General features: G+C 51.6%; 1 protein-coding gene across 1 annotated transcript in view; it reads right to left on the bottom strand.

The window, feature by feature from the left end:
• Positions 1-2,080: 2,080 nt before the first annotated feature.
• RAB6B (RAB6B, member RAS oncogene family) overlaps positions 2,081-22,884 on the bottom strand; it is a 58,798-nt gene continuing 37,994 nt past the window's right edge. Inside the window, exons 3-8 of the mRNA XM_033855373.2 lie at positions 13,726-13,779; positions 13,437-13,542; positions 12,055-12,166; positions 10,927-11,020; positions 8,238-8,304; positions 2,081-6,584 (exon numbers count right to left, since the gene is read on the bottom strand). Of these exons, the coding sequence (XP_033711264.1) occupies positions 6,520-6,584; positions 8,238-8,304; positions 10,927-11,020; positions 12,055-12,166; positions 13,437-13,542; positions 13,726-13,779 (498 nt within the window). The 3' untranslated portion in view covers positions 2,081-6,519. The remainder of the gene's footprint in view (positions 6,585-8,237; positions 8,305-10,926; positions 11,021-12,054; positions 12,167-13,436; positions 13,543-13,725; positions 13,780-22,884) is intronic.

Here is a 22,884-nt window from a genome sequence, read left to right as displayed (position 1 = left end):
GTGAGGTCATGGTGACTAGTCCTTGGGAGCTTGGAAGGGTTTTCAATGGGAGGTCAAATTATTTTCTTGTGGCACTGAACCCGTTCAGCCAAAGTAGGCCCATTTCTTCATGGGATGGCGAGTATGGCCAGAGTGGAAAGAGGGATGTCAGGTCACAGGGACCAGCAGACTAGGCATGACTGTATGTCACAGGTGAGACAGCTGTGGCTTGAAACACCTCCTTGGGAACACGGCAGTGTCTGAGCCACTGCATGTTGGGGCCGCTGAGACCTGCTCCCGGGGCAGCTGCCACCTGATGTGAATGGCCCTGTGCCCTGCGAGTGGGGAGGGGCAGGCGTGGTGTGGTGCCGGTGTGGAGACAACTGTGACGAGCAAGCCCTGGGCACTCACTGTCCTGGTACATACCACCCGCTTCCGGAATGGGGTCTCCGTGGGTACTGAGCACACCCGCACACTGAGGCCACCTGTTTCTTCCAGCTCTTTCAACACTTTCCGAGCATTTGGGGGCCTTGGTAGCCCCTCTGCTGCCAGGTGCCTGACGGTTTGCTGGGATCTTAGCTCCTGACCAACAACAGCTGCTATTGCTGGGGAGACCCTGAGGTCTGCTCCTTATATTTCCCCACGCCCTGTGTCTCAGCACCCCTGGGATTCCAGTGGTCCTGCTGTGTGTGAGGCACTTGGCTGTGTTCTATTGGTTTGAGATCATTTCAGCCAGAATGTTATGCTTTTTTTTTTTCTTTCTTAAGGTTTGATTTAGAAAGGAATTATCAAAGCTTCAACTGGTTATGCCCATTCTCACCTAAAGGTGCATTAGCAGCAGTTTAGATGCTAACCTCTTCTATTTCAGCCCTTCAGTTACTTAAAGGAAGGTGGACAGCAAAACACAGCTACAGTGATAGGGAAAGCCACCTTGAGCGACATCCCTTGATGGCAAGCAGGGCACTCCAGGTAGGACATTCACCACAACCCTAATCTTCACATTCACGTCTGGGGAAGCCCAACAGTGCTTCCTTCACCCGCGGGGGAAGGGGTTGCTGGGCGTCCGTGTAAGCACCATGCTCAGGGAGGTGACCCACTCCCCTTCCTGTCTGCAGTCGCGTGGCCCTGAACACCACAGTCTTGGGGAATGACTGCTTGTCCGGAACAGCTTTACTCTGGCTTTGATCTGGTCTGTACAAGCACGTGCACTTTGGCTCTCAGGCCCGGTGCCTCCTCTACCTTACAGTTTACACCTGGCAGCCAGGAAAGTTAGGCTCAGTGGGCAGGGACACCTAGTTCCTGTTCCTCCTAATCAGAGATGGCTTCCTTGAGGTGGCAGATTGGAGGGTGTTCCAGAAACTTTAGTACCTTTAAAGGGGAAAGATAATTTTAGTGAAGTTGAACTTGATGAAGAATAAGACCTGGTGAACTTGGCTTTCCCTATAGCCCCAGGATTCCCAGCATTATCAGACCAGGGCAATTCTGGGCCTAATCTTGGCCTTCGTGTCCTCTTTGGATTGGTCCTACCACTCTCCTGGCCTTCAGGGCATTTTTTAGTCTGGAGGTGACTGAGACCTGAAGGGCCGTCTCAGGGAGGTTCTCTGATTGGTGTGGGGTGCCGCTGGAGGGGTACGAGGCAGCTTAGTGTCATCTGAAAGGTGATTATGGTTCACCTTGAATTCTTGCCTTTAAATACTTTCTAGAAATCACTGGAAGGGAGATCCAGCCCCTGTACCCACCCTTCCTAACCCTCATCCATGGCGAGTGGAAAGCAGGGATGACAGGAGGTATCACACAGCCCTGAGTCTCAGTTCTGCCTGGAGTTTCCATCAGCCTTTAGGCAGAATGCAGATTATGGAAGTGTGTGGATTTAATCTTATTAGTGGGTCCTGCCTTTTCCCCCTTCTGAATTGGAAAGCCCAGGTGAACAGAAGGGAGAAGCAAAGGGCTTTGGATGGTGAACACACCACCGGGACATGAGAGGAGGGTCTTCGTGGAGAATGCACTTGAAGAAACGTGTGTTGTCCACACCATGCCCCGCGCCCCCACCCATATATGACTGCACCATTTAGAAGCATTAGACAAGAGCCTTTGTGTTGAGAATTAGGACAGTTTATTGTTTGATCAACATGCTGAGTCTTCCACATTTTACACAGTTTTATGTAAAGTCAATGTGGCCATTTAAATCTGCTGAGCCAGTGAGAGATGGAAATGCCACCCTCTGTGCTCCTCACGGCCAATCACTTTTATGGGGACGGGCGAGGGGGAAGGTGACACACACGTGATACAGGCTGGCCGTCGATGTATGGAGGCTTCGCACTGGAAGGAAGGTCTGAACCCCACTGCAAGGATAAACCACGCCCTGCCTGGAGTGTCAGCCACACAGGGAGGCGGGGGGTCTGGTGTCCAGGGAGTTTACACACTGAGAGCTCAAGGTTTCGGAACACTGAAACAGTCCATTTCAAACAAAAAGTCCAAAAGGTGCCCTGGTCTGACAATCAGAGTGGACTTGGGGACTGGCCCTTCTTTGCAATGGAGGAGCCTGAAATGTACATGGGTTCTTTCCTGCCTCACTCGGCTATGCTGGACAGACTTACATCCGAACCAGAGTAGAGATGGCCTGAGGAGCACGCGTGCCCAGCACCCCTGTGTGCCAGCGGACCGTCACATTTGTTACACGCAGGTCAGCAATGGATGAAGAGTGGAAACACCTTGGTTCTGACTGCTTCTGGCTTACTGGGTGACCGTAAGCAAGTCACCCTTTTCAGTCTTGGTTTTCCTGCCTTGGCATAAGAAGGGTTCTGAGCTCTCCACCTCGATCAGCTGTAGCCAGGGGACAATGCCTCACATTTTTGGGGGAGAGGTAGTTAGGAAACTAGTGCGCACGGGTTAATGCACAGACACTTCAGCTCAGCTGCCCTTTGTGTGGCTCAGACATACCTCACAGCCCTCGGCTACGTGTTCTCACATCCTGACATCCTCACCCGCCTTCCGCCATGTGAAGGAATGAGGCTGCTCTGCCTGCAGGACACCGAAGCCAGCGGTGCCATTACTGTCACACCTGGTACTTGTGGGCAGGGGCTCCCAGCACTGACTGGCCACCAGGAAGACAGAGACATTGCACTCAAGATGTGTTCTGCACCCTTAGCTACCACCATACAACCCTTGTTTCTGTTGCCTGAGACACTGGAACTGATCTGGCCATTGCTCCTCGAACCTGGGACATTCCAGACCGATTGGGGATGCTGTCAGGAAGAGAGTCGTGACGATGATGGCAGGGAGGCCTCTGACTGAGTCAGCACTTGCTCGCCTTGGACCACACAGCTGCAGTTCTAGCGCTCAAGATGCTGGTACCACACTTTCACTCCGGCACATATGTGCATTCATAAATATGCTTCCTGCTTTTCCCACCGTGTGCTCAATTTTTCAGATGCCCACAAAACAGGAGCTTTACTGACAGCTTTTCTTTGAGATTCCTCAAAGTAAAAAAGAGGGCTACAGAAGATGACCCTGCTCTACTCCCAGGTCAGGGCTGCTCTGTGGGGAGAGAGACTGAACCACGGGCTAAACTGAGATCCTTTCCTAAAAGGATTCCTCCCCTTTGCCTGGATTTGGCAACGGTGGGATACTCTCACTGCGTATGCTGAGGAATTTCATGATATTTTCTTCAAGGGAACCTGATCATTTCATTATTGAACCTTAACCCTGAGACAAGATCCTAGCTACAAGCAAGAGGGCAGTGATGGCACCTGCCCAAAACGGGAGCCAAGGAGCCAACACCCTTCTGTGCTGGAGGTCTGGCTGCCCTGACAGACCCAGGAATGAGGGGTGGAGATGAGGCCCAAGGAGGGTGCCCATGGAGCGGTGTGGCACCACCAAGATGGGAGGATGAGGGGAGGCAACCGCCCTCACCTGCAGAGGCCCACGGGGCTGGGAGAGCCCGGGCTCAGGAGAGAGGATGTTGTGTACGCACTGGAAAAGGAGGGCTCACCTACGCCACATCAAGCCACATTGTATCTACTGAGTCTCTTACTATTCTTCTAGGCTGTGATGGAAAAAAAAGTGGTGCCTTGGGTATGTGTGCACATGAGAAGAGGACTTTCTACCTTTTTTTACAAGAATGTTTTAAGAAAAAGTACTCTTAGTACCAAGAACATAAAAATCCACCATCCATTCATTCACTGAGACCCAAAGAGATCCCTGCAAATGGGGCTGTCCCAGGGGCCACAAGCAATGGCCCTCACTGCCAGCCAAGCCGGGTGCTGTCACCTGGACTCCTATGAATTCTCACCAGGTAAGTAAGCACTCTTCCAACAAGCACCACTTGGGGGTGTGCCATGGTGGGGCTACGGGCCCACGTGGGCATGCACACCTGTGCTTACAAGTACAGACAGAAAGAGTGCACATATTCCCAGGGGCTAGTTTTGCCTGTAGTTAACAAATCTATGCAGTATTTTATTGATGGCAAGACAATCACAAGTTTTGGGACAATATTAAGTATTTCTTATTTCAACACGCTGCAGTACTTTTGAATTTCCAAAACTGTTATCACAATGCAAGTTCCAACTTGAGAGGAGGAAGAACAAGAATATACATTGAGCACATGAATCTCTGTGAGAATGTGTGTGTGGAAGGTGTATACACAAATCTATCTCTATATATAATTATGTACACACATATAAAAACTCAACACTTGACACTGGAATTACGTTCGTACATTGGTCTATGCCTTCTGGAAGAGGAGCTCAGTGGGAATCCTGCTTCCTCTTTTCTTCACCCGAAGATACACTCCTCTCTAAAGATCAGCTCTGACACACAGTCTCTCCTTAGCTGAGTGTGTGACAGACCCACTGGACAACTTATCAATGAGTCCTGCCAGGTCCTGCTGCACTTACAGGCTGCCAGTTTGGATTAGTTTCTGAGAAGTTCCAAATTCATTGCAATAACTTGTCAGAGCCCTGCTTTATGGAGGAATTTACCCCCTACCACACCCCAGATGGTCATTTAGCTCAATTATGACAAGCCCAATAGCAGCCTGGAGGAAGAGTCAATGCCGGCTTGGAGGGCAGGGCTTACCGATTTTGGCCAGAGTGGCTGCCCACTGCCTGGCTTTGGGCCAGCTCAGGGGCGGTGAGTCTGGGTCTATTTGGAATGCTGGCCAAGCAGGCTACATCACTTAGTGAAAGAGAGAGTTCTCTTCAGAGATTTTACACATAGGTCCTCAGGTCTAAGTCCTCTCAGAAATGAGTCAAACATGGCAAGGACGTCTCTCTGGGAAGCCTTCTGGGGACCCCACTTCAGCCCTACCCTCAGGCAAGCAGAGTGCTGCTACAATAGCTGCAAAGGTCTGTGCACAAAGGTTTCAACTGCACTGTGCCAGAGTGGCAGAAACACGTCAAGAAGTCAGCTTTTGCAGAACAGCATCAACAGTATTAGCAACCAAGGATTGGCAAACATGCATCTTCCAGGTGGCAGTTCTGCAGACCCTCCCTTCCCCAGTCACAGACGGGCCAATACTGTGTGATACAGGCTCCAGCTTTCCTGGCACCCAAGGAGGAGGGCTTCAGGGGACACACACTGACATTCCATTTGCCCTTCCCTTCCCTGCAACCCAGATGTGTGTGCTGATCGCTGGACAGGTTGGCTAAAACATTTTCAGAACTACACATGGTGCCCCCAGTCTATAAACCAGCCCACAGTTGCCAACAGCACCCCGTCCTTCCTTCCTTCCCATGACCTCTTGTTCTGCCAATCACTAGGCGGACCACAGAGAGTGGAAGGTTGCCTGTGGCGAGTGCCCTCTCAAGGCTTTTCAGGGAGGGGAAAGAGGCAGAAATAATTCCAGTGGGCCTGCGGCTGGGCCCCCTGCAGTTCACAAGGCCTTAATTTCAGCTCGGGGCCGTGACTAATGCCCCACTCTGGCCATGGAAGAAGGACAGAGTCACAGCTGCCTCTTCAGAGGCTGTTTCATTCAATCAGTGTTTGATTTAACCAGGTAGGGCCTGTTTGGTGGATGCTGGTTGGTCTGGGCCAGACAGCCCGGGGATTGGAACCTAATTAAATCGCCCAGTTAATTGTTTAAATGTATTGGTCTGGGGGTGGGAGGAGAGCAGAGGTGATGAACCGTTCAAAGAGGACAGGAAGGAGGAGGTGTGTGGAAAAGGTTCTCTGTAAGTTTACAAATATACAAAAACAAAAAAGCACATCTTTCAAATAAAAATGACTACATTTTTATCTGGCAAAAAGTTGTATACACATGGTTTAAATTTTTTTTTAATTTTAACAGTTTTTGGCAATCTTAATAAAGTACAATATATTACAACCAAACCAAAAAATAGTTGTTTAAGTAACAGCTGTTAAGAGTGACGTGATCCCTGATGCCCAGCCTCCCTCCCCATCCCACCCGACTCCTAGAGACAGAGAGAAAAGAAAAATCCTCCCATCTGGATAAGCTCATCTCCCACCCCCCTTAGGAAGCTAACCAATAGGAAGCAACACAACAAGCGAGTAGTGTTAAAGGAAGCCTGCGGTCAGGCTGCATTAGCAGGAGCAGCCACCCTCGCTGGCCGGAGGCTCCTGGGGTTTGTCCAGCTTGATGTCGATCACTGCAGGGGGCGGGGCTAAGGAAGATGACGCTCTCGGAGCTCCCACCCCCGCTCCTGCTCCGGTGCCCCCTAAGTTGCCCTGCGCAGCCCCTCTGTCCCTCAGCAAACACCCAGGAACTTGCTCTTTTCTTTGCCTGGGTGGGAAGGATGCAGGGTCACCAGCTCCCACCCTTCCACCTCTTCCCCGACCCTTCCACATGCTCTCACCAGTATCCACCAGAAGTAAAACTTGTCCTGGGCTGTGGGACCATCATCTAAACACAGGCCCGACAGACCCTTTCTTAGAAGGCTTCTCGGTGACCAGCCTCGGCCTCGGCCTTGTTACCTATCAGCCCCACCCCAAAGTGCCCAGGAGGTGGAGCCTGCCGGCCGGGCATGGACCCCACCTCACAAAGTACAGGGCTACACGGGCCTTGCCCAGGTGGGCACAGCAACCCTGACCCCTCAAGCTCCCGTCAGAACGGGTCGCTTAGACCCTTAGGCTGTTGCTGTGAGAACCCACATCCCTGGGGAAGGGTGTCAGCATAGCCCCTCTCCAGCCCTTTCCACGGGCGCCGTGGGGACTGTGGGCTGGAGAAGCACCGATGGGAACCGCCAGAGGAGCGGGTGCAGAGTGCACAGCCAGGCCGCTCCCTCTGCCCTCACCAGGCTGAAATCTCAGTCAGGCCAGGCCAGGCCTGGTCACGGCACTGCACAGAATCGCCCTTCCTGTGGGGCTGGGAGTGGGTAGGGGTTGAAGCAGCCCTGCTATGGGACCTGCTGCCCGTGTCCTAGGGAGGTTTTGTGGTCCCTAGGTAAGGACGATGGGAGAGCTTCTTCAGAAGTTAAGTACTATGAAAAGCCATGCTTCCCCTAAAGACCACTTACCACCTTCCCTCCTTACCACTTTTTGGCCACCTGGCCATGGCATATTCTGAGTATGACTTTGTCCATGACTTTTCCTGATTTTCCCTAAACCCCAATCTTCTTATGCACATTTTTATCCTGTTTTGTGTGTACGCAGCGTAAATATACATAAACACACATTATTTATAACATGGTAGACTATAAATAAACTAGTAAATAGACAATGAACAACTGCCTTCCTTCCCACTGGGCAAATCAGACCACCTCTCTGAGCCTCGGTTTCAGCTTTTGGGTGTGGCCTGAGTTCTGGGGTGGACGGTGTGAGTGGTGTGCAGACCCTGCCCCCAGAGCAGTGGGGAGGCCTGGGCTGTGCAGGGCAGGCAGGGGAGGAGACACCTGGTGGGGCAGTCGTCTCGCATAGAGGAGGTTGGGCCATGCTGAAATCACGTCTGAGTGCACGGAAACGGAGATTCTACTTGTCCCCATGAAACACAAGTCTGTGTTCACTGGAAAGAAGGGCACTTACTATCTCTCACTCTCCACACTATCACTCCACACACATCCCTCTGGCATTCCCACACTGTTTTGGAAGCTTAGGTGGTTCGAGCTGGATATGGTCTTAAGGACCTTGGAGTTCAGCCTCATCCCTGTACAGAGGAGGCCCCACAGAACAGCTATCTGCCAGGAAGGCTGGCCTGGAGAACTGGCAAGGGTCTGCCCACTGTTCTAACATACCACGTGGATAAATCAATGAATAAATGGCTTCTGCAGCACATCTTTCACTCACTTGTCAAAGGAAAAGGATACTGCCTTCTTTGCTTTTCTCCTGGACGTTCTCCATTCCAGGCAGAGCCGAGGCCACACGTCGGAAGAGCTGGGGAGAGGGGGAGATGCAGCATGAGCCCCCATCCTTCCCCTCCTGCTGCCGGTGTCTCCACCCTCTGCCTCTTCTCACCCTGACCTCGGGCTCTGCTCTCTTTCTGTCCCACTGACTGCACCCTGGACAGCAGGGGCTGCACCTAACTTCTCCCACCTGTGCCCCCAGCACCTCTCATGGCGTTGGGCCCCGGCAGGCCTCTCACCCAGGCAGGCTGGCCACAGGGTCACGAGGGGCTGAGTGTGGGTCATGGTGATGGCAGGGACCTACCCTAGTGCAGAAAACGATCTAGGTTCTGGGAGACAAGCTTCTGGCCCGCTGCCCATGTAGGGACCTGGTGTGGGGAAGGGACTTTCGACCTGCCCTTGAGACAATGACCCTCTCCTCAGGGAGCCCCACGGGCATCAGGGCAGCTGGGAGTCAGGGCCACACAGTCACAGCGGAGATTTTTTTGGAGGCAATAAGGACACAGGAGTGTGAATGTGACATTGTGGGTTTGCTTGGGTGTGGGTGAGTGCGATGTGCATATTGTGTGTAGAGGAGTATGGGTGGTGTGGTGTGGATGTGTGGCATCTGTGGGGGGGGAATGAGTGTGTATGGTGTGTACATGTACACATGTGGGGTTTCTGTGCGTGTAAGTCTGTAAAGTGTGCATGAGAACTGTGTGCGTGTGGTTGTGTGCGTGTGTGTGTGTGTGTGTGTGCGTGCGTGGAACCTAGCGGGTGACGGCAAGTACAAGGCAGAAACACAAGGCACCAGAAGATCCTGAATTCCCTCCCATCTCTCTACAAACACCAACTGCAGGAACTAGGTGAGCTCTGGGCTTAAAACATCTCCACTGCCTGAGCTCTCTGAAGACAGGGTGAGTCTTATTCAAGGTCTCACCCCAGAGCCCAGCCGCATGGGAGCACCCAGGCTGGGTGACAGGACCAAAGGCGGTAAGGGTTCAGGCGGGGAAGCCACTGGTGGGCTCTGCGTGGTATGGACCCTGTGGGCAGGCTGCAGGGGGGCTCTGAGCGTGGCTGGCAGAAGTGGGAGTTAGATGGAGGCTCTTGGGGTCACATGGGGGCTTCTGAGAGCAGATATGCTCACGTTCAGAGTCCAGGAGGCTACACTGCATGGGGATGCCTCTCCACCACACAGGCTTAGAACCGACCATATACAACTCCGGCTCAGACCATCGCCCGGCTTCCAGAGCAATCCGGAAAGGGGGGCATCGGCATCTCCCTGACCATGGGGGCAGAGGCTACCTGCCCTCGGGGCTGCTGCCCTCTGCTTCCCTGCCCCCCAAGCCTTTCCATCAGGGCCGCGCAGAGCAGCAACCAGTGTCTCCTGCAGGCCTCCAGGGACAGGTAGCTCCCTCCTCCAGGTGACACCACGGCCACCCTGGCCTTATTCCGAAGGAGGCTGGGAAGGGGATGGGAGGAAAGAGAGCCATGTTGATGACCCTCCAACTGGGGTGGGGGCACTGAGTCCTGGGAGCTCGGGGCCTCCCATTCTGTCCCTTTCCGCTCCTCTGCCACCTCCCACTGGCAAGGCACTGCCCAGACTGGGTAAAGCCTCACTGCGTGAGGCCGGCTGCTACAGTGGCAGCTTGTCTAGTGCCCCTGGACACTGCTGGGGGCGGCAGGGCAGAAGTAACCCCCAGCCAGGCCCCGACACTCCTCCAGCGGCACCTGTGCCCATGCTGGTCCCCTGGCCCAGGCCGCCCCCTCTCATCACCTCTCTGAGTCCTCTTTTCCCTGCAGACAGGGGTTCCTCACCTTTTTTTGAACCAAAGATTCCTTTGGCAGGCTGGCGAAGCCTATGGGCTCCTTTTAAGTGTGTGAAATGAATTACATATAAGTTTTATGTAAAGGAGACCATTTAGTATTGAAACAAACTTCTAAAATCTTTAAAGATACAGACTTGTGACTAGCAGCCCGGGAACCTGTTAAAGAGCAGAAGCCGGCAGGGCGTCTGACAGCCCCTGAGATACTGAGGTGGGAAAAAGTTCAAGAGACCTGCGACACCGTAAGGTGATAAGAAAGCGGCTGTGACCTCTACCGTGATAAAGCCCCAGGTGCTGCTAACATACGGAGTTGGGTTGCCTACGCTCACAGCTGCAGGAAATGCTGGAGACACATCAGAGGTTAGTGCAGAGACACTTGTTTCCCACCTAAATCCACTGACCTGCTGAATTCCATCTGTGGACTCCTTGGGGGTCTGTGGACCCAGGAGAAGACCCCTGCTCCCAGGCTCAGCCCTAACCCCACCCCCTCTACGGCTCCTCTGAGGCTTCTGACTCCCAGGCCTCCCCCCACCGCGAGCTCGGACCGCACCGTGGGTGGGCTCTTGTCTCCAAGCCTGCCTGGACCGCCACAGCCTTGAGCACGTGCCAAGCACAAGGCAGGAACCCCAAAATGCTGATTGGATAGACTCTCCTGCACGTCCACCCCACGTGAGGTAAGAAGCAGGGGAATGCTACGTCTCTCGGCCTCCTTGAAGCTGGTGGCTGATCCCATAGCCCCAACGGCCTGAGGGCGAGCAGTAGAGCTCTGGAGGCTACTCGCTCCCCATCTGGTGGCTGGATGGCCCCACCTAGTCACTAGCCCCTTGGCCAAAGGCGGCAGACCCCACCTGCTTCACGTTGTAGCCGGTCTTGGCGCTGGTCTCGATGAACATAACGCTCAGTTCTTTGGCGCGCTGCTCCCCCTCCTCGATGGTTATCTGCCTGGAGGGGAGGCGAGGGGGGACCAGTTCAGTAGGGAAGTAGCCCCTGGTGGGGGCGGAGGGAGCAGCCTCAGATGATGGGGGCCCCTCAGTCAGCCCTGAGGTCAGGCCTGGACCCCAGGGCTCCCTCAGGGCACAGCAGGACACCAGCCCCTCCCTACTCCTTGGGAGCTCCGTCCAGGTTGGGAGCAGGCCCTGAGGCAGGTGGCTTGCTGTCCCTTTCGCAGTGTCACCACGGCCAGAGCCAACATTCGTAAAGCACTGCCAGCCACAGACCGCCTCTCTGGGTGGTACCATCAGCCCCATTTTCCAAATGAGAACACTGAGGTTAAAAGTAATGGCCCCAAGGTCACCTACTGCAAAGGAGCTGGGCTTTGAACTCCGTTTTCTTCACTTCAAGGACAAGATTCAAATAAAGCAGCCTCTAATTCAGATTATTCCCTAAACGGGCAGAGTACATCTCAGGAAGCCCTCAGTCCATGACTCATTGCTCTACCTGCCCCATGAGATGAGTGGACCAGTGCAGGGAAGGGCGCTGGGGTCAGCCCTGTGCCTGGAGGATGGTGTGGAGCAAGCAGCCTCTTCAGGGAGAGCGTCCCACCCAGACACAGCGAAGGACCAGGCCCTTCACACCCACACCCACATCAGCCAGGCATTTCACAGGGGCAGGGCCGGTGGGAGCCCGAGGGCTGCTGTGTCTGTGTCTGCACTGAGGCCGGGCCCAGACCATGCGCTGCTGGGCCAGCCAGGCGCATATGGCTCCCCTCAGGCCACGCGTGGAGGCCTGCCCTGCCCCTGCCAGCCTGGAAGGTGGGGCTTCAGACATGACACACCTGTGGGTAGGCGTCTACCAGGTGCTTTCAAAGCCTCCGGTGCCCCAAGGGGGTCCTTCCCAGATGAAGGGGGACAGGTCAGACAGGGTGCTGGGCAGGGGGTAGCTCACAGGGGCTGCTCACCCATAAATCCCAGCACTCCCCCTCCAGGAGGAGCTGCAGAGGTATGGAGGGGGCCCGGCCTGCAGCCCGCTGCACCTACCTCTTGTCGGCCAGGTCCGTCTTGTTGCCCACCAGCATGATGATGACGTCGCTGCCCCTCTCTGTTCTGACATCATCGATCCACTTAGAGGTCTGTTGGAAGGAGTTGAGATCTGGAGGTGGAAAGTGCAGATAAAACAGGGCGTGAGCGGCAGCCCTGGCAGGAGAGGGGGAGGGCGGGAAGGGAGTAAGACCAGGAGCAGGAGGGAGGGGTGTGTGCACCCTCAGACACCTGGGCAGCGCGGGAGCACAGTCCAGCGGGCCTGGCTCCTCCCAAGGACGTCCACACGTGTTTGTGGAGCTGTGCCCGGGGTCCCCGAAGGCCCCTCATATGCTGAGCCACCCTCTGGGGAGAGAAGTCACAGCATCTGGAAGGCCGCTGGGTCATGACTTCCTACTAGTAGTCCTAGGGCCCACCTGAGAGTCGGACCTGACTTTTGAGGCTCACAGCAGAGTGAGAAATGGGTGCAGTAGACTTGGCTGAGCTTGGAAACAGTGTGACAGTGTGTGTGTGGGACCGCAGCAGCTCCCAGCGCAGGAGGGCCCTGCAGAGCAGCCTCCCACTGACAGGAGCTCAGAGGGATTTCTGAAGAGCACCCTCAGGCCCTGAAAGTAAGGGGAGCAGGGAAGGCGGCCCCAGGAGCAGATAAAAGCCAGGAGCGGCCAGGCATTTCAGGGCAGCCCCCTCCTCAGTCAGAAGCTGTGACACGCCGCCGCACAGAAGAGCAGTCACAGGGCGACGCCCACCACTCAGCAGCCCGCAGGCCCAAGGGGAGCGGAGGCTCCCTTTCCTGGAAACCTAGGCTTCTCGCAGCCTGACCTTCCTTATGCTCAGCATCAGGCTGCAGGAGCCCAGGCCTCCTCAGGGACCAGCTCCCACCCGCTCTCAGGTGTGCAGGGAGCCTGCGGTCAGAGCCAGAGGCAGCCGGCTGGGGCATCCTCCCACCACACCCATGACTGCAGCCCAAGCGCTTGCCAGGTGTGTGCCCTGACACCTGCCTGGGCAGTGGGGCTCTGCACCAGGCCCTACCCCGCACCCCAGCCCCACAAGCCTCCCTCAGGGCTGTGCGTCGCTCTTGAGAACAGCTGATTTGGCCAGAAGAGCCACAGTGTGTGAGAAGTGCAGGCCACCCAAGGCCCTCCTGGACCCGCTGGGCCTCCCCTCCCACGGAATCCGGTAAGGAACTGGGATGCTGCTGACAAAACCACGGCTGCCAGGTCAAGGTTGGCCTGGGGACCAGCGTCTTCTCCCATCTTCACACACACACACACACACACACACACACACACACACACACACACTCTGCAGCCTGGCTGGGGCCACACCTGGCCCCGGAGCCCCTGCGAGCTGCCCTCCGCCCAGCACCCAGGCCCCACACTCACTTGTGATGTCGTACACCACCACAGCCACCGTGGAGTCCCGGATGTAGCTGGGGATCAGGCTGCGGAACCTCTCCTGGCCGGCTGTGTCCCAGAGCTGCAGTCGCACCTGTCACAGGGAGGGAGGAGGCTCAGGGGGCAGTGAGGTCCTCGTGGTGGGAGTGGGGGCTGAGGGAGGGCCCGGCTCTGGGACGCTGGCCAGGCACAGGCTCTCAGCGGTGCCCAGCATGGGCCCCGGGGGATAGGTCCCAAGGAGCCCTGCCCGTCCTCCCGAGTCAAGTCAGGCACTCACCGTACGATCCTCCAAGTACATGGTTTTTGACAAGAAGTCAATCCCAATGGTTGCCTGTTAGAGAAAAGCACAGAACGGTCAAACCCGAAAGGTCTCAGGCAAAGGGGCAAAAGCTGAGACACCCAGGCGGGGACACAGCCAGCAAAAGGGGTCACCCACACCGAGCCTTAGGTGGGTTCTGCTCTGCTGCCCCACCCCCAGCTCAACAGTGAACCCTCTTGCCCCTCTCAGAGGGAGTGAGTTTGAGCTGAACAAGGATGAGGATAGGTGTTTAGGGAGTGATACTTTTTGGAGAGGAAGAGAAAAGTGCTTTGGAAAGGAGAGGAGAGAACAGGTGAGGCGGCTTCCCCAGCAGCAGGGCCACTGGCACGTGTATCTCCTGCCCCGCTCAGGGGGGAGCCCGGAGGAGCAGGAACGAGGTGGTCTCCCTGCCCCAGCCTGCCGGCCCCGCCTGCCTCCTTCCCTCCCAGCCTCCACTCGAGTCTCCCAAAGCTTTTCTCCTCAGCCCTGGAACTCGAGCGCCTGGCGGGGGATCACCACTGGCCAGGAGGTGGAGCGGGGGCAGGGCGGCTTGCCACGGGGGCGGGCAGAGAGCAGCTGGCTTTCCCCAGGGGCATCACAGCCACCCACAGCAGCATCTCGTTGCGAAACCCACCGGCTCTTCTCTACCCAGATCGACACACTGGAAGCCAACTGTCTAGGTCACGCCTATGCCTCCTCTGTCCTGGCACAAGGAGATGCAGTTGGGCCAGATGGCTGGGACCCATCACTCACTTGCTGTGTGGCTTGGGGCAGGCCTCCAACCTCTCTGCGCCGAACCTGCACCCAGTGTTTGTGACGGGAGCAAGAGGCTTTCAGCATGAAACAGTCACTGCTATGTAATTAATAATAATGGAGACTCCGACACAGCCTGAATGTCAGGGCACTGGTTAAGGACACGGTGGTTCATCCAAATGATTAGAAACTTTGGCAGCCATTAAAAATCACGTCCTTGAAAAACATTTAAGGATTTCGGGAAATGGTCGTCAGGTGAAAGAAAGCAGGTTACAAAACATCATGTATAGTGTGATCCCAACTTGATTAACTGAAGTAGAGATACAAGTATTTTTCATATTTTCTTAGACGTTGACGTGAAGGGACTACACTAAAGCCTTAATAGTGCTGGTGTCTGAGTACTGACACTGTGGGTGCTTTTTTTTGTTTTTTTGGCTTCTTTCATTGTACCTTTTTCTATTTTCTACAATGAACATATAATAGTTTTAGAAGCATAAATAAAGCATTTTGAAAGAAAAATAGGGCTGAGAAATAAGCTTCATTGAAAGGAAAATTGTGCGGTGACTTCTGACTACAAAAACCACAACCAAGGGCTTCCCTGGTGGTGCAGTGGTTTAGAGTCCACCTGCCGATGCAGGGGACGCGGGTTCGTACCCTAGTCCGGGAGGATCCCACATGCCGCGAAGCGGCTGGGCCCGTGAGCCACGGCCGCTGAGCCTGCGCGGCTGGAGCCTGTGCTCTGCAACGGGAGAGGCCACAACAGTGAGAGGCCCGCCTACAGCCAAAAAAAAAAAAAAAAGAAAAAAAAAACCACAACCAAGAAAGCCCAAGGAAATAGAAAAACCCAAGTCTGCAGGCCCCCCGGCTGACTGCAAGCAGGTGCATGTACACTCCCACCCTCACCCATTCCACAAAGGAGTTAAAGTGGCTGCATCCTCCTGGAAGCTTGCTTTAGTGCAAAGATAGGGAGTGTCAAGGAATCATACAATTCTACAACATGCGTGCTAAGCAAACACCTTAGACACAACTCAATCCCCTACTCTGGAGACCTGGAAAGTTAAAGCACACACCGAGCGTGACTTTGCCAGTCAGAGGCAGAGCTGGGAGGATCAGTGTAAAATCTTGGCATCACTTGGGCTCTTTCAACCCCAGCTTTGCACACCTTTCCTGCATGGTGTAGCCACTGGGGAATAAGTCTGGAATTGACGAGCGGCTTGTAGACTGAGCCTTGTTCCTTAACAGTCACACTACCTCCACTTATTAGTATCTGTTAGAGCAATGATCCTTGTCTGCTGTCACGGAGAAACGTACAGAGCAGGCAGACATCTCTCAACTTCAGTGCTCAGTGGGCTCCCCAGGGACTGCCAAGCTCCTTCTGTAAAGTGACCCTTGAGCTAAAAATCCAGGTGTATGACCTCAGGATTGGTAGCAGGGACTGCTAGCTGTCCCCCAACACGGAGTCTCCCTTTCTATAGTATTACGACTCCAAACGTATAGATAAACTCATGGCTGCCCCAAATAAAGACTGTATTTCCCAGTTTCCTTTGTAGCTGGGTGGCTAAGTTCTCTGGTCAGTGGGATGTGAAGGTGACATTTGCATCTTCTGGGATGGGTCCTTCATGGGGAGAGGCGATGTACCCACAGCTGCCCCTTTCCCTTTCCCACTGTTTGGAATAAAGACAGGTGGTAATAAGTCATATTGGCCCATCCAGATGAAGGTGACAGAGTAGTGGCGACAGATGAACCAGACAGAGGAAGCCTGAGTTCCTGCCTGTAGAGCCCCCTCAGCAGCCTGAGACTCTTACGCCCAGACTGTTGTGTGACAGAGAACTGGGCTTCTATTTCGCTTAAGCCACTGTTATTTGCAGTTTCTTTTAATACAGCCTAGCTCTATCCAAACTAATAGAGCAAAGAACCACGGAGAAACATACCCCTCAAGGGTAGGCAGCATGGATGGTGACAGTGATGTTCCTGATGATAATGTAACAACAACAACCCCATTTCGCCTCACATGTGCTTCCATGGAGGACAGAGAAGTCACCAGATGACATGACAAGGATTGTGCCTTGTGGATCAAGCTCTGGTAAAGCTCAACCCAGTGGCCTCCATAATCATAAACACCATTTGCTGAACACTCACATACTTTACTACCCCTCACAATAGCAGATCAGTGGTAATGATGAAAGTAAGGCTGAAAGGACCAACTTCCTATCTCTCCAGCTCTCTCCCACCTCTATTCCCACTTTCATGCTTCTTCCACATCAGAGAAACACCTGGTTCCTTAAGTGCCCAGCCTCTCAGACCTGTTCTGGCCACACTTCTCACCCAGCCAGGCCACTGAGCCACAAAAGACCTTCCCACAGCTGCACACACTGGTGCCAAAGCACAGGCACTGTCCTTGGATGTGGCTGAGGCATCAGCTCTGCTCAAAAACATCTCCCTAAGTTGCACTTCCAATAATGGCTAAGTAGTTTGTATCAAACTAACCCACCCACAGATAACTATTATAAACTCTGCACAAATGCAACAAATAACAATTTGCAATCACCGAAAAGTGATCAAAAGCAGGCAGAAAATGGAGGGGTTATAATCTCTAAAGGAAGGGAAGAAAATGAAGTGAGATCCTATGCTTAACCAGTTTTCCCCCTGAGGTAGCTTCCTAGTCCCACCAAGTTAGAAGGACTTGGTAAACACCTCAGGCATTTCATGAAAACCCCAGAAGGGCCAGCTTTGGGAAAAAGGACATCATCTCAGGACTAAGGGTTATATCAGAGGACTAAGGAAAAAACCAAAAGAGACCTATCTTAACAAACTTTAAACATGGTAAGTAGGTTCCATGTCCTGGCTATTGTAAATAGTGCTGCAATGAACACTGTGGTACATGACTCTTTTTGAATTATGGTTTTCTCAGGGTATATGCCCAGTAGTGGGATTGCTGGGTCATATGGTAGTTCTATTTTTAGTTTTTTAAGGAACCTCCATACTGTTTTCCACAGTGGCTGCACCAATTTACATTCCCACCAAAAGTGCAGGATGGTTCCTTTTTCACCAGACCCTCTCCAGCATTTATCGTTTCTAGATTTTTTGATAACAGCCATTCTGACCGGTGTGAGGTGATACCTCACTGTAGTTCCGATTTGCATTTCTCTAATAATTAGTGATGTTGAGCATCTTTTCATGTGCCTCTTGGTCATCTGTATGTCTTCCTTGGTGAAATGTCTATTTAGGTCTTCCGCCCAGAAAATGTGACACATATATACAATGGAATATTACTCAGCCATAGAAAGAAACAAAATTGAGCTATCTGTAGTGAGGTGGATGGACCTAGAGTCTGTCATACAGAGTGAGGTAAATCAGAAAGAGAAAAACAAGTACCGTATTCTAACGCATATATATGGAATCTAAAAAAAAAACCAAAACAAATGGTACTGATGAACCTAGTTGCAGGACAGGAATAAAGATGTAGACATAGAGAATGGACTTGAGGACACGGGGTGGGAGGGGGAAGCTGGGGCAAAGTGAGAGTAGCATCAACATATATACACTACCAAATGTAAAATAGATAGCTAGCTGGTGGGAAGCAGCAGCATAGCACAGGGAGACCAGCTCAGTGCTTTGTGACCACCTAGAGGGGTCGGATAGGGAGGGTGGGAGGGAGACACAAGAGGGAGGGGATATGGGGATATAGGTATGCATATGGCTGATTCACTTTGGTGTACAACAGAAACTAACACAGTATTGTGAAGCAATTATACTCCAATAAAGATCTACTAAAACAAAAAAACAAACAAAAAAAAACATGGTAAGTAAACTCTTCCAAAAAAAAAAAGGATTAAGTTGCCCATAATTTTAATTCCCCATTGAAATAAAACTCAACACCCTTCAGAGGAAGGTAACAGAATCTACGAATCTCTACAACTTATTATTATTCACGATGTCCAGAACACAATAAAAAAGGATTAGACGTGAAGAGGCAGGAAATTTAAGCCATAATTAATGGAAAAAAACTCAATAGAAACAGATACCCAGATGACTCAGATGTTGGATTAGCAGACAAGAACTTTAAAATAATTATTATAACTGTGTGAAAAATATAAAGGAAAAAGATGAATACTATGGGTGAATTTCAAGACATATATGGAGACTAAAACAAAACCCAGAAATCTTAACACAAAAAAACACAATACCTGAAATAAAAATGCCTTGGATTTGAATAACAGCAGCTAGGACACTTCAGAGGAAAGGGCAGTAAACTTGAAGACAGTCCAAAAGAAGTTGTTCAAACTGAAGCACAGATTTTTAAAAGATAGAATAAAAATGAACAGAACTTCAGGAACTTCTAGGGCAATATAAAGACCTGATATACATGTAGATGGGGTTTCAGAAAGAGTAAAAACAAACAAACAAACAAAAACTAATGGTCAGATATTTTCTCAATTTGATTAGAAACATCAACCCACAGCTTCAAGAAGCTCAGTGAACCTAAAACAGGATACAAAGGAAACCACACCCACACAAGTCATAGTCAAATTGCGGAAAACTAAAGATAAAGAGAAAACCTTAACAGCAGCTAGGAAACAGAAAGACACAATACATACAAGGAAACAATGACAGGAATGATGGCTGATCTCCCTTCAGAAACAATTGAGAACAGAAGACAATGGAGCAAAACCTTTAAAATTCTAAAAGAAACAAACCACCATCATCCTCGTCATGTAAGCCTAGAATTCTAAAGCCAGTGAAAATTTCCTTCAACACTGAGAGCAAAACAAAAACATTTTCAGATAAGGGAAAACTGTGATCATTTGTCACCAGTGAGCCCTCATTACAGGAAATGAACACTTCAGGCTGAAGGGAAATTTTACAGATGGAAGTTTGGATCTTTAAAGAAGGAATATAGGAGCACCAGAAATGGTAAGTCTGTGATATATAAAAACATGTGACTTGTCCTCGACCACCTCCTGTTTCCATCCACATCAGTAACAATTCCTAACATCCTCCTGTTTTGTCCCTGCTTCATCCTCCATGAGACTCACTCTCAGAAGATGGCCTCAAACCTACTTTACAACATCAAGTACAAACCACTTCAATTCCTTGCTTTTACCCTCTAATATAACAACAACGATAACTACAGTAACAATGACTAAACATCTGAGTGCTCTTCATGTGCCAGGTAAGAACTTAATATGCATTACTTAACTTAATCCTGATAACCTGTGCCATGAGTTATGCTCTTTAGTATTTAGACGTTTCTGCTAAGAAGACTGAGTAAAGTTGATCCCTGAGCAACGTGTGGTTAGGGGTGCCGGCCATCCACACAGTGGAACACCCATGTATAACTTACAGTCGGTCCTCTGTATCGCACTTCGGTTCCTCCGTTCAACCAACTGCAGATGGTGTAGTACTGTAGTACTTACTACTGAAAACAACTGCATATAAGTGGACCAGCCCAGTTTAGACCCACCTTGTTCAAGGGTCAGCTGTATAAGAGATGCTAAATTACTTGCTCAGTGTCAACAGCTGGAAATGGCAGAGCCAGAATACAAAGATATATGCAAAGTTGTCTATGTGTGTCCAGCCGTATCTCCATCCCTCCAGCCTCTGAGCATTTGCTCCTTCTGTCAAAGTAAGCCTCTCACTGGGGTTCTCTTGGCCCTGAGCCTCCCAGCCATCAAGGTTCTTTTCTCTTTTCTCAACCCCTCATTCTCTACTCACTCTTTCCTTTCATCCAAGAAACATTCTTAAAATTCTTGCATCCTTAAAAAAAAAAAACTTCCCTGTCACTAAGTGGCTCTCCAGCTCTCTGCCAATCTCTCACCTCCATTCCCTTGGTATGCTTCTTGGAAAAGGACCCAAACCAGCTGTCCCCACTTCCTCTCTTCTCACCCACTGCTCAGTGGTCTGACTCCTGCCCCTCTGCCCACTGAGGCTGCTCTGGCTGTGGTCGCCATGGCCATTCATCTCCAAATTGTAAGGACACTCTATAGGCCAGACTCTACTAGATGTACTTGACCCTGTGGACCAATCTCTTCCTTGACACTCTTCCTTCCTTTGTTTTCATGACATGACTTGTTTCTGGCTCTCCCTGCCTCTCTAACTGCTGTCCCTTATTGGCCTCTTACAGGATCCTCTTCCTTTCTCTGTCCCTAAAATGTTGGTGTTCCCTACTGTGTCAGGGGACCTCATTTACTGTCACAGCTTCAAAAAGGATGTGCTGCTGGCTTCCCAACCTACATTCCAGGCCTCACCTCTGTCCTGAGCCCCAGATCCAGGTATCTGACCGCTTACTGGACATGTCCATCCACGTGTCCTCTAGACCTCTCACTAAACATATGTGTCCCACCCAGAGCCCCTCATCCCCCTCCAGACTTACATCTTCTACTTTCCCCATCTCGATGAATGGCACCTCCACCTCCATGGGTGCCCAAGCCTGCAGAAGCCCTCCTGAGTTCCTCCTCTTCCCTTGCTCTCTCGTCCACCCCCTCACAGCAGAGGAATCACTGAGCTGATACTTTGCATCCTGAGTGTTTTCACCTGTCTGCTTCTCTCCATCCCCACCAACACTGCTCCAGTTCAGTCCTCCAACTTCTTTTACCTGAACAGCCTAACAGCTTCCTGACTGGTCTCTCTGCCCTGAGGTTCTCCCTGGATAAATAATCTCTCACCAGCACCAGTGTTATCTTTCTAAAACATAAATCTGACCATATCACTCCCTACTGCCCCCAGGAAACAATCCAAACACTTCAGCTTGGCCTGCAAAGGGTCTGCCCATCGCTTCCTTTGACTTCGTTCCCCTCTTTCTCAGCTTGCACTTCATACTTTAGTAATAATACTGTGGTCAGGACTCTACACGCACAAGTCACCTTGTGTTTCTGTGCCCTTTCTAACGCTCTTCCACATGGTTAAAACCTAATCAGAGATCAAGATTCAGCTCCTCTGCTGAATCCAGTCATCTTCTGAGCCCTCAGGTTGGCCTCAGGGCCCCTCATTTAACAGTTTCCTTTCTAAACTGGAAAGATCTCATACTAGTCAGTCTCTCCCAGTGGCCAGTGATTTGTAATTTTCAACACATAGTGCATGGACCACTTGCTTCAGAATCACATCAGAAGCTTGTTAAGTATGCAGATTGCTGAGCCCAGCCCAGACAGACAGAATCACAATCTCTGGGGTGTCAGTCTGGGCATCAGAATTCCAGACAAGCCCTCAGATAACTCATTTGTGCAGTAAAGTTTGCAAACAACTGCGTAGATTCTGAGCTCCTGCTGTAATTGGTCTGAGGAGTCTGTGGTATCCAGGAGGAGGGGCAGATTCCTTGCCTGGGGTGAGAGACAGGGAGATGCCCATGCCTGCAGAAGGGGCTAATCACGGATGAAAAAACCAAGGCTCACTCTGAACTTAGGTCATACAGGTGGGGGTGGCAGAGGCAGGATTAGAACCCAGGTCTCCCTGACTGCAAAGCCCCTGCTCCTGACTGTTGAGCTGTATTCCCTCTGCTTCCTGAAGTCCCTTCATTTCTGAAGCTGTCACTGAGTGTGTGTGTGTGGGTCACATCCTTTCTGGCTCCCTCCGGTCAGAATCTATGGTCATTAGCCATAACAGCTCGGCAGAGTCCACATTAAGAGGAAGTTCATTTGCATTTTAACAACAACAACAAAAGTCAGCTCTCTAAGGGCAGAACAGAAACAAGAACTTTTAAGATGGCCTTGGTTACCAGAAATTTTCTAGCTCCTTGGCGTCATTTATTTTTCCAGACACAAGGCATAAGCAGTTGGCCCTACACTACTGCCAGCTGGAGCCCATTGCTCCCAGACAGGCCAGATCTGCAGGGAGAAGGTGGTCACAGTCTTTCCTGGGCAGCTCCTTTCTGGCATATGGTGTAAGTAAGTAGCACTCATTCACTTATTCACTCTTGAGTGTTTACTATGTGTTAGACCAAAATAAGCCCTGGTCCCAGCCTATAAGGAGTTGTTCCCTCCCGTGGAACGCTCCTCCATATGGCTAACACCTAGTCACAGTTCACGATTCAGCCTTGAACTTCCAAACTTGTGGAGGCGCTAAGATTAGCACACAGAACTATGGTCCCTGACAGATGGGTAGGACTATTGTAGTTAGAGGGTCTCTAAGAGGAGGCGGACCTTGCTTCTGATTGATTTCTTGAGGAAAGGCAGGGCAACTATGCCAGTCCTTGAGTGAATACTAACTTACCAGCAGGTGAAGATGGGGAAATAGTAGAGGATGGGAAGTACGGGGAGTAAATCCCAGATGGAGGGAATGGGGGTGTTCCGATTTTGGTAATCAGAACCAACCCTCTTACAGATTACAATTATAAATTCTGAGCAGAATGTAAAAAACAACTAACTGAAGGCACTAGAAAGTGACAAAAGC

The sequence above is a fragment of the Tursiops truncatus genome, chromosome 4 (assembly GCF_011762595.2).
Source record: "Tursiops truncatus isolate mTurTru1 chromosome 4, mTurTru1.mat.Y, whole genome shotgun sequence".
NCBI classification, from domain to species: Eukaryota; Metazoa; Chordata; class Mammalia; order Artiodactyla; family Delphinidae; genus Tursiops; species Tursiops truncatus.
Note: the sequence above shows the minus strand (reverse complement) of the source record. Positions and strands in the feature narration are given on the sequence as shown.